Below are 12,116 nucleotides of genomic sequence, written 5' to 3'. Positions count from 1 at the left end.
AGAGAGATCGCAAGTAGACAGAGAGGCACGCAGAGAGAGGGAGGGAAGCAGGCTCCCTGCTGGCAGAGAGCCCGATGCGGGACTCGATCCCAGGACCCCGAGATCATGACCTGAGCCAAAGGCAGCGGCTTAACCCACTGAGCCACCCAGGTGCCCCGACAATATAGTTTTTTTAAAACCTTGCTAATTTTTAATATTTCACTTCTTAAATAAGAGCAAGTTAGAGAAAGTATTACTTATCTTTTACTTTCAGCATCATTTCAGAAAAGAAATAAGTCATTCAATAACCAAAAATTGGAAAGTATGATCATAGAAAAGGACAGTCCCTCTTGAGAAAGGCTGACATCTTTGCCATGGACAAATGAAAAGCTAATGTTAGACTGAGGAAAGCCTTTGGGAACCAAGGCAGTAAGCTGAAAGCTATCTGACTTCAATGTCTGTGTGAGTAGTAACCAAGAGCTTAACTAATGGGTTCCTTCCTCTTCTTTTCCACTGCATCTACCTCAATCAGTCTGAGAAGCTTATCCACCATTTGAGGGAGCAATGGAGGGAAGGGTAGAGATCATGTTTCACAAAAGTGGAAAAAGTCCAATTCTTAAAAAGGGGGCAAAGGACCAGAAGTCTATGAGAATGATAGTTTGCGGGCGCCTGGGTGGCTCAGTGGCTCTCTTGGTAATTATCAATAATTCTCCCAAATTATAACCAGTGACTCAAAAAAATCACTTCAACTTTTTGAAAATTGCCTATTAAAGATTAAAATCTCACCATTTATGTATTGCTTTTAAAACATCCTTTGGCAGACTTCTAAAATTTTCTTCATAAAGGTCTTAAATATTTCTATTGTGTTCATCCAAGATTAGATTTGTTTGTTGCTCTTGTGCATGGGATTTTTCTCTGTACATTCTTCCCCCCCATTGCATTTTCTAACATAATTTCTACTCATATGGAGTTAAAAATTTAACCTTACCACTTGATCAAAGTTCTACAGATTAGAGGTACCTTGCTGGCTGAGCTGGCACAGCATTCAACTCAGGGTCATAAATTCAAGCCCCACTTAAAAAGAAAGTTCTACAGATAAAAATTTAGGACACAGGATGGGGGGATGGGTGAAAGAGATGGAGGGCTTATTATGATGAGCACTGAGTAATGTAGAGTGTTGAATCACCCTATTGTACACTTGAAACTAATATAACACTGTATGTTAATTTTAATGGAATAAAAAAAGAAAAGAGGGGTGGCTGAGTGGCTCAGTTGGTTAAGCGTGCCACTCTTGATTTCAGCTCAGGTCATAATCTTAGGGTCCTGGGATCAATCCCCAGGTCAGGATGGGTGTTCAGCAGGGAGTCCTCTTCAAGGTTCTCTCCTCCTTCTACCCCTCCTGTTCTCCCCGACAAAATAAATAAATAAACCTTTAAATAAATAAATGAGGCATAAAATAATGAGATTATCTCTATTTCAGTTTAAACACATAATTCATCATTGGGGCTTATCCATTTCATTTGATCCCATTACACCCTCCCAGGGCTTTTTATTCTTTTTTCAAGAGTTCATTGCACCTTATGCTTTCCCTTCCTAAAACTTAACACAAACAAAATTAAATCATTATTTGCATCTCTCCTCTAACCCATCAAGCTCCACAAGAACAAGTTGGTCCTGTTGCCCAGCCTAGCTGCTTGGCATGAACAAGCACTAGAACACTTGTGGAAATAATGAATGATCAATGTTCCATTAGATCTTGTTTTCTTCTTATTTCAGCTTATTTCTGATTAAAGTGGTAAAAGTTTGCTATTACCCTTTTCAGATAATTATTTTGTTCTTTGCCTGGGTTTAATATTTTAACTGCCAAAGTTTTCTGGTTTTGTTTTGTTTTTTTCAAATTTGAAAAGTCGAAATTGGAAATAAAATTCTACAAATCTATCAGCTGACACACTGTCCTAAACCTATTTAGAATCTCAACTTTCTTTGCTTCCTAAAGCAGGTTTTAATTTAGTCAACAGGGACCTAGTCTCTGCCCTCTTTTGTACTGAAAAAGTTTTGTTGTTTTTGTTTTTAATGACCTTTATCAATATAAATCTTTTTAAAATTTTTAAAGTAAAAATTTTTAAGTAAATTCTATGCCCAACATGGGGCTCAAACTCATGACCCTGAGGTCAAGGGTTACTCTACCTACTGAGTTAGGCAGGTGCCTCAATAGAATTCTCTTAAATGAACAAGGAAATATTTGTTTTTAAAACAATGAAATTGGGTTAGGTAATCACTAAATCTCTAGCCTAGAGCAAAAACATTTAAACTGTCAAAAATAAGAGACAGAGAGCCTTTTGAGTTCTAATTTCTCTAGTGATTATCGGAATTTTGCCTTTTCAGGGATTTATAGAGCGAATTCATCATAACAATCTATTGGCTGCTTACATGATAAGTTGGGGGCAGCTTAAACTCTAGAAAAGAAAGCTATATTTTAAGTAATTTTGAAAACAGTTTAGAAGATTAAAGTTGAAAAAAAGAAGTATCTACCAATATAAAACATCAGTGAAATCTACTTCTTCTCCCAAAGGCAATGTGGAGCTCAAGCTACTGTGCTGCCTTCAAGTAGAGGACAGTCTGATGAGGATGCTACAGGTACATCTAATTCACGGTGATGTGATAAATGATAACAGAGGTAGATGAGCATATGTTCAGGAAGAAACTCAATCTTGGAAATCAGAGGAAACTCCCAGAGGACTTAAGATTTAAAATGTAAGAATTAAAACTAGTCAGCATTATTGCGGAAATTTCCATTTGTCTTGCTTCCTTCAAGTCCAGGCTGCCAGAACTGTGTTTTAAGCCATACCACATCATGGCACAGAGCTATACAGATTTTATTCATTTGTTCTTACCTGCACTAACCCTATATAAATTTTCTGTGTTCTGCATAAACCATTAGACCTAATTCATCACTGTTTTAGAGCCTGAAAAATGCTCAAGTAGCAAATATTTTCCTCTTCGTTGTCCTTTGTGGGAATATTCCTGATTATATAGTATTATCACTCCACACCTCAGAAAGAATCATGAGGGGGGAAAAACTGAGAAAACAGTGTCAGAGAGGAAACAAAGTACTGTCTCTCAAAACCACAGGTGACCCTGTGCTAAAAAAAAAAATAATAATTTTTAAAAATTTGCTTTTATCCAATGTCTAAAACCAAGACATGTTCAATAAATTTTATAACCTAAGAGAATTTATAAACCTCTGGATATTTTCCACAAATCAGGTGTGTATAAGCATAGATGTGGGTTTTTTTCCTAGAATACTTCAAACTGAAAAATACTGGCATAGAGCAATCTCTTTTTTGTTCTTTGTGTGGATTTTTTTTTTTTTTTTTAAGGAAAAGTGATTTAGGGTAAGTATGTTTCCCCCATTCCACCACCTCCTCCCACAAGTACATCAATGCAATGCAATCAGATAAAACCAGGATACTTATTTCTGAAATGGTTCTCCTCCTATCCTTTTTGTCAGTTGCAAAAAGTCTCTGGACCCAAAGCAGAAGCTAGCTAGTTGGGTAGTACTAAGGAACATATTAACAGTGATAAAATGGAATACACTTGGAAAAGATGGCCTTTTCTTTACATCTGTTTATTCTCTAATTCTCAACAAGCTAAACTGTATCATCAGCAAGTTGGAGAGCTAAAAGAAGTTTATGTAGGAATCACAAAATCTTAGCACTTGATGAAAATATGGAAAACAGGATGGGAACTCAAATTATACCTCTCTCCTAAAAGAATGTTAAATTATGACCACTCAAAGCAATGAAAAGTCTGCAGTCAGTTGAAATTTTGTGCACTTATTAAAATGACTGAAGAGCATTTTCTGAACATTTTGGCTTGGAAGTTTGAGTTTTCAAATTTAGTCCTGCATCAACAACTTTTTCTCTGGAAGTTTTTATATTTCAACATAGTTACATTCATCATGTATGGATGATATTTTTTTTTTAAGATTTTATTTATTTGACAGAGAAATAACACAAGTAGGCAGAGAGGCAGGCAGAGAGAGAGGAAGAAGCAGGTTCCCTGCCAAGCAGAGAGCCCGATGCAGGACTCGATCCCAGGACTCTGAGATCATGACCTGAGCTGAAGGCAAAGGCTTAACCCACTGAACCACCCAGGCGCCCCAATGTATGTGATGATATTTAATTTTTGGCTCTTAGGCAGCTGGCTTGTCCCTTGTCATTAATAGGGTGTCAAATACCAGGTCACCCTACCCTAATCCTGAGGGACTCAAAAGAAAAATCAGAAAAAAGTTACTTCCTAGGAAACCACTCCCTAGTGTATTCAGCAACTCTAGTCAGTCAGCTCAGCGTCTGTGCTACTTGTGTGTACGTGCATGCACATGCACACACATACACACACACATACACCCCTAAGATAATATTACATTGAACAATTTTTTTTCTGTCTTCCCTTATTTACCTTTCTATATTACCCATTATTTCCTTACTATTCTCGATATTCTCTTTCTCCAGAAACTCAGAAATGTACTTCTCTATGAACCCTGTGCCCTTTCTTCTGCCCAAATCCCATTATTTCCAGGACTCTCTAGATCACAAAGTATTAGAAAACTGAGAAAACTAAAATTATATCAACATATGTGAAGCTCAGGGGAAAAGTCTAAAAAACTACACTTAAAATCCTCATAATTCCAAAATGTAGAAAAATTTTAATGGGTTTATTATAAAAATTTCATTTTATTGAGTGTTAACTCAGTGCCACTAACCTAAGTAGTTTTTCTTAAACTATTTCATTTAAATTCCACAATTACCCTAAGGTCTTCTTATATTGATTGGGAAACTACTGTTCAAAGAGGTGAAATTGTGCCTAATATTGCTAAATAATAAAAAAAATCAGGGGTGCCTGGGTGGCTCAGTTGGTTAAGGATGTGACTCTTGATTTGGCTCAGGTCATGATCTTGGGGCTGTGGGAGAGAGCCCTTTGCTGGCTCTGTGCTCAGTGTGAAGTCTAGTTGTCCTTCTCCTTCTGCTATTTCCCCTGTTCTCTTTCTCTCCCTCAAATAATAAATAAAATCCTTTAAAAAAAAACCCATACAGGGGCGCCTGGGTGGCTCAGTGGGTTAAGCCGCTGCCTTCGGCTCAGGTCATGATCTCAGGGTCCTGGGATCGAGTCCCGCATCGGGCTCTCTGCTCAGCAGGGAGCCTGCTTCCCTCTCTCTCTCTCTCTACCTGCCTCTCCATCTACTTGTGATCTCTGTCTGTCAAATAAATAAATAAAATCTTTAAAAAAAAAAAAAAACAAACCCATACAGAATAGATAAGCTACCCCAAATCTGAACGCCAAAATCTCAAAATCTCAAAATATTAAGAAAACAGATATCGATTTAGATTTTAATGGCCAATATTTAGCAATGTCATGTTAAATAACAGAGATATATACAGCTGATTGGCTTTCCCTCTCCTATTCAGGGTGACAAGAAGCTTAGGGCACAATCTGAAGCCCAACTATCTATGAGCCTTCTATGTCCTACTCCATCTTGACTATTTCCATAATTTATAATGTCTATGTGTTTATCATAAAGCTTCTAATTCAAATCCTTTGATGGTCAGAAGTCTTTGAATGAATAAAATTGAGAAGAACAGCAAAAAGACAAGAAGATATTTCTAGTTTCTCAAATAATGGCCATCATGCTACCACTTTTAACTTAGCCTTATCAATAAGGATTATATAATCAGATTCAAGCAATACTGCATTGACTACATTTTTAAAACCTGGGTTTTTGATTTTAGATATAGCAACAACTGAAGATTAAAAAAAAAAATAGTAAGATTTACTAGTCTTCCAAGCAATACAGTGTATGCAACAGCATGTAGCTAAATGAAAACGCCTGACAGAAAGTTGTCAAGACTAAACTTCCCTGCTCAGCTATGAGAGTCAAATCATTTTGGGATTCAGAATATAATAAGTAATGCAATTTCTTCAAGGAAGAGGGAGAGCCCCCCCCCAAAAAAAACAAAACAAAGAAACAGGAAAAAAACAATAACAACATTGTATCATATAACACTTAAGCACATATACAGGAATCAAACATTTGGGATAATATTTGAAGTAGGAATGATTACAGGAGACCTGGAGAGAAAAGAAAAATTCAAGTTGTCACCCCTTATTGAGGTTTTAAGTTACAGAATCTTTAGAATTGCATATAAGACGTTACATATTATTGTCTGGTGATTTCAAAATAAAGAGAAACAACATTACTTAAAATTCAATCATTGCATCTGATAAATATTAGTAAGTGGCCAAGACAAAACAGAAACCACTATTTTCGAGAACTGAACTATTTTTCTACTTCATAAAAGTATAGCCAATTTAAAGATTTGACATAGAATAAGACAATAAAAATTGTACTGTCTACTAATAGATGAATTCAAAAGTTAAACTATGCTATCAATATTATTATATTTGACCAGACTATAGACATCAGTTATTATCCTGAGGTTTTGATACTGGACAGGAATTTCAGATGTTCCAGTATAAAATACATCCTTTAGTTACTGAGCCCAGAATAAAATCTGAGATTCTGCCAAGACTATTCCTCCTGCCTCGCAATGGCAAAGCTTTTGTGTAACACAGCAGTAGACTCCACTTTCTTGCCACTATTATGTTCCTTTATCTTTTCCAGCATACGAATGAAACCAGCCTGCTCTTGGGAAGTCTATTAATTCTCAAGAAATGAAACAAGACAGAAAAGTAGCAAATCAAATCAAGCACAACTTGGTTTTTGTGGTTCTATTGTAAAAAATAAGAATAGTGATTGATGAGAATGACAGCTCAAGAAAATGGAAATGACTAAAATAACTTCTCTGTGGATAGTTATATTTAATGAACTTGGATCCTCCTATCATCCTCTGCCTCCAAACCCATGGCCCCTCATAGATCTTCTTTTGTACACGAGTGCTTTACACTGGAGGATATCAAGTCCAAAGAATATAAGATTTCTTTAGATTGCTATAATTTTTCTGAAGTTTTTATTTAAGTAATCTCTACAGCCAATGTGGGGCTTGAACTCACAATCCTGAGATCAACAGTTGCTTGCTCTTCCAACTGAGGCAGCCAGGTGCCCCTATTATGCTACAATTTTTATGATAACTCCTGTCAAGTTCAAGTTTTGGGGTATACCCAACAAACTGAAAAAACTAAGAAATCCAACATGCAGGTTCATGTGAAACACTTTAATGTTTAGGGGCAATTTACTTTATAAACTTGACTCTATTTTTTGAAGGCTTTAACTTAACACAAACATATGTATCATTAAAAATAATCAGTGATGGGCACCAAAGCATGAGATATATTTTGAGTTCTTTCCAATGAAAAGAAATATCTCTTCTCACTTATCAAATTGTGCTACCACTGACTGCTAAGCCTACTTAACCACTGACTGCTAAGCCTACTTAATGACAGGAACTTCTTAAATTATTTTTTTCTTAAGATTTTATTTATTTATTTGAGAGAGAGACAGTGAGAGAGAGCATGAGAGGGGAGAAGGTCAGAGGGAGAAGCAGACTCCCCATGAAGCTGGGAGCCCAATGTGGGACTCAATCCCAGGACTCCAGGATCATGACCTGAGCTGAAGGCAGTTGCTTTACCAACTGAGCCACCCAGGTGCTCCAATGACGGGTACTTCTTGAAAGAGATAAGAAATAAAGCTCTAATATCAATTTTAAATTTATATTATATTCCTTTTATTCATTAAACATAAATCACTGAATGAATTAAAAAGGAGCCAGTTACACAGCCAGGTGAAAATGAATAAGCCACAGAAAACTGTTCATAAATGGGCAATATGCTATTAGTCTTCTGTTCTGCTTTAATTTATATTTTTTATTTTTTTATTTTTTTAGATTTTATTTATTTATTTGACAGAGATCACAGGTAGGCAGAGAGGCAAGCAGAGAGAGGAGGAAGCAGGCTCCCCGCTGAGCAGAAAGCCCGATGCAGGGCTCGATCCCAGGACACTGGGATCATGACCCGGGCCGAAGGCAGAGGCTTTAACCCACTGAGCCACCCAGGCGCCCCTGCTTTAATTAATTTAAAAGAATCATTAGCTAAACCGACTATGTCAACTCTCTATGAGAATATGTAGAAAACTTTTAAGATATTTTAAAACTTTCGCACTTTCAATCAGTTGGATCAGCTGGTTTTTCCAGGTCTCATAAAACAAAATCATAACCCATATTTCGTTCAATTATTATAAATATTTAATTAGTAAGGTTTAATTTAATAAGATTTTACTATATTTGCAGTATTAAGTAAGACAGATACAGAATTATTACATTTTAGAGGCTTCCTCTAATTTTACAATACTATCTTAACCATTTGTGGTATGTTGTCTTTAACATCCTTTATTTTTCCACTTTCCATTTGGACTTTTAACAGAGCAGAGCATGACACTGACTTTGAGGCTGGATTATACTACCATCTTTTATCTGAACTGCACAGAACTAGTCAACAGATCAAAATAATTTTAAGATTGTACAATTTGTGGCAGCATCTTCAGAAATCCTTTATAAAAAGATAGCACATCAATTTCCTAAACTATGCCAAAATTCTCACTAAGCTAAATTCTGACAATCTGTCAAATTCAGAAACAATGAATTCAGTTAAAAATATGTAACTTCTTTTAAATACAGCTTATTCTTAACAGCTTTTATTTAAAAAAAAAAAAAAAAAGAAAAAAAACAAAACAAAACAAAAAAAAACCAAAAACACCGCCTGCTCCCAAATACAGTTTATGCTTCTGGCTAACCCCAATTCTCTTCCCTGTAGTCCCATTTTTATCACATTTTCCCCCTATTAAAGTGAGCACATTGTATTTTGGTTTCTTTTCTTCTTACTCATTGTTCAGATCAGCATTTCAATAATCTTTTAAGCAAGGCTATTCAAAGAAAATATGAAGCTAAAGAAAATTCCCTAAGTTCCAGGTTTTTCAAAGTGAGATCATTTTTCTAGACCTATTTATTAAAAAATCTATGCAAAGCAAACACCGCAACTGCTAAATAGCTACAGAAAACTGGAAGTTTAAAAATAAAGCCGTTAAAAACACTTCATTACACACCTTCTCTGTGAAGCCCTTTGTTTCCACTGAAAACCATACTGGAATCCTTGTATAAAAGAAGTTGCCTTCTGGCTGTCAATAGCTACACAGTCAGTAACTGAGGGATCCAGATGTCTGCAGTGGTTAAAACAAATGTTCAGCGGTGGGTGCTGATTCCGCTTTCCTCTGTGTAAGGTTTTCCACAAAGGCAGCAGAGTAAGAGCGCACATAGCAACAGCACTCACAGCTGATTGGACGAGGGTGTGCTCAGCCGCCCCTGCTTGCTAGGTCCACCACGGCTTCCTGTCTACTTGGCAGCGTTATCATGTTGTCTTCGCTCTTCTTACCAACTCAGCTGTGTTTAGGCAACTTGAAAGAACGGCAGAATGATCATGACAAAAGTATTCTAGCATTGAGCCCCTAAAAAGTGTGCCTCTGGATGTTTTTTAAACGAGAGAAATTCACAAGGCAAACATTTATTTCAGTATTTCACAGGAAACAGGACAAAGGGGGTGGTGGAGGGAATCAGCTTATTATTTCACATTTCCAGTAAATCAGGTTCTACCAAGATAAACCCTCTGGAAATATAAAAATCTAAAAATTTAAAGCAATTAGAATTGAATATCAACCCCCATCTACCTAGAACAAAGAATTACTTTATAACAAACTTCACAATTCCTAGAAAAGCACTACCTGTTCGTTAAAATGGGATAGGGCATAAAATAGCCCCCCTCAAATTTATGCAATGCCTTTTAAAGGATAAGAAAAATTGATGTTAACAGACTAGAAAAAGACCTAAAAAGGGAAAATAGTTTCTTAGCAAACTCTTAAAACAATAAAGATTTAGCTAGGTATTTGCTCTAAAATGTCTCTTTTTACATTAAACAACGTTTAGCCTGAGTTCATCTATTCTCTTTACCATAAAATTATCTGCAGCTGTTGAAGGCACAGGAGATTTTCTTCAGGTTTCAAGTACTGGACTTCAATGTACCAGTCTACACTATCTCTGAAGCTTAAAGAAGAACAAAAATCCCTCCCAAACTTACAAAGATGTTTTAGGGAAGTTAATGCTGGTGGTGAAATAAATAGATAAGAAGAATCAGAAAAATTCCCTTTTAGGAAATATTTCCCCTGAATATCACATAAACTAGGATAGTGTTTTTTAAACTTTTAAGGCAATTAAGCTCTTTTTATTTACATTTTTCCAATAAAATGCATTATTAGTGGTGGCTTTAGGATTTCTATACAACCAAGGTTTGTGGGAGTAGGCAGAGGCTACAGGAGCAGCACACTGTTTATTACTCAGATCTTTGTTTATCTGGAGTGTCTTGGGGGTAGGGAGCAGAGGCTGATGGAAATGTTGGCTCTATTTAGGCACCCCATGAGCAACATGAGGCTATTTTTAAATGAGAGGCCACAAACAACACTGCCGCTGAAAAAACTTCTAGGATCCCTGGAGTTTACAGTATACAAAAGTAAGAGTACAAAGTACAGAACCTGTAAGAGTTAAATATCATTATCACCTTAGTGTAAAGAAAGAACCTGATCACTGGCCCCAAAATTAACCACAGGGAGAGCTGCTAAGCCCTCTGAGAAATAACAAGAGGGAAGATGTGTTTGGGAGCACAGGGAGCCCGTGAGGTAAGTGGCTCAGAGAAAGAAGGGCATACTAGAACATTTAGTTTGGAGTCAGGCCAACCAACCTTGGTTCAAAACCTGAAACTGCCATTTACAAACAAAAAGACCCTATACAAATTACTAAACTCCTCTGAGCCTTTGTTTTCTTATCTGTAAAATGGCATCAACTCACATGGCTCCTGTGAAGGCTAAAAGGTACTCTCTGTCAGCCAGACTGGACTTTTAGTTACTAAGGATCCTAAGCTTCTTCAAAACTTCGGAGTTTTTGCAAATAATATTTATTCCTCTTCTACTGGAGTGGTCTCCCACAATGCCTCCCACAATGCCTCAGCTTAAATTCCTCTTCCCCAGGGCAGCTTTCCCTGATCCAAGACTCATCTTAGTCCCCCTATACCTCCTGCTCAGGACTTAGTTCATAGAGGTTTAAATAATTATTTGCATTGAATGACATCAATGTAAACACTTTGGTTGAATGACATTCTCCTCCACACCTGCAAGTGCTTTAAAGAGAAGTACTATGTTTGTTTACATTATTGCTAACCTAGCACCATGCCTGATTTATGTCCCAAATAATAGTTAATTTAATTTCACAATTATGGGAGGTAAACAGAACAAGTATCATTATCTGTACTGTTCAAATAAGAAAATCAGCTCTAAAAATTTATTTACTCAAGTCATATACCTAGAAGTGAAAGGAAATAAATTTTTTAAAATTTTTTGATGAATAAGTTTATAATTCAAAATTAATCTCTTCTACTGTCAAAAAAGAAAAACAATATACAATCCCTAAATTATTTTGGAATATTTCCTTTCAGTTATAGTCCTCAAACTTTTATTTTTATTTTTTATTTTTTTTAAAGATTTTATTTATTTATTTGACAGACAGAGATCACAAGTAGTCAGAGAGGCAGGCAGAGAGAGAGAAGGAATCAGGCTCCCTGCTGAGCAGAGATTCCCGATGCGGGGCTCGATCTCAGGACCCTGGGATCATGACCTGAGCCAAAGGCAGAGTCTTTAACCCACTGAGCCACCCAGGTGCCCCATAATCCTCAAACTTTTAAATTAAAGGCTAATGATAGCCTCTCTATAGTATGATTTACAAAGAGAACTTATAAAAATTAAATTTAGCCAGGAGTGCCTGGGTGGATCAGCCAGTAAGTGACCAAATATTGATTTCAGCTCAGGTCATGATCTCAGGGTCGTGAGACTGAGATTTGCATCGGGCTCTGTGATGAGTGTGGAACTCAGTTAAGATTCTTTCCCTCTCCCTCTGTGCCCCCCCTTAAAAAAATTAAATTTAGTCAGGAACATGTAACTATAAATGAATAAAATGCACACGAGACATGCCACCTTAAAAAGTAAAATCCAACAAAGAGATTAAGTGAAATGTTTCTTCTGTGCTGCC

At 36.5% G+C, this 12,116-nt stretch overlaps 1 protein-coding gene across 10 annotated transcripts in view; it reads right to left on the bottom strand.

Moving 5' to 3' along the window:
* Nucleotides 1-12,116, bottom strand: part of FAM214A (family with sequence similarity 214 member A) — a 90,765-nt gene that overhangs the window by 56,711 nt on the left and 21,938 nt on the right. Inside the window, exon 1 of one of the 10 annotated variants that reach the window (XR_004382552.1) lies at nucleotides 9,095-9,276. The exons of 6 other annotated variants lie outside the window; for them this stretch is intronic. Coding sequence is in view for 3 of the 4 variants with exons in the window: in XM_032856443.1 (XP_032712334.1) it covers nucleotides 9,095-9,131 (37 nt within the window). In the remaining variant the exon portion in view is untranslated. Of the gene's footprint in view, nucleotides 1-9,094; nucleotides 9,277-12,116 lie in introns of those variants that run through there. 3 more of the 10 variants (XM_032856443.1, XM_032856434.1, XM_032856435.1) reach the window with 3 other exon arrangements.

This window comes from Lontra canadensis, unplaced genomic scaffold (assembly GCF_010015895.1).
Source record: "Lontra canadensis isolate GAN:19392208 unplaced genomic scaffold, GSC_riverotter_1.0 scaffold12, whole genome shotgun sequence".
NCBI classification, from domain to species: domain Eukaryota; kingdom Metazoa; phylum Chordata; class Mammalia; order Carnivora; family Mustelidae; genus Lontra; species Lontra canadensis.
Note: the sequence above shows the minus strand (reverse complement) of the source record. Positions and strands in the feature narration are given on the sequence as shown.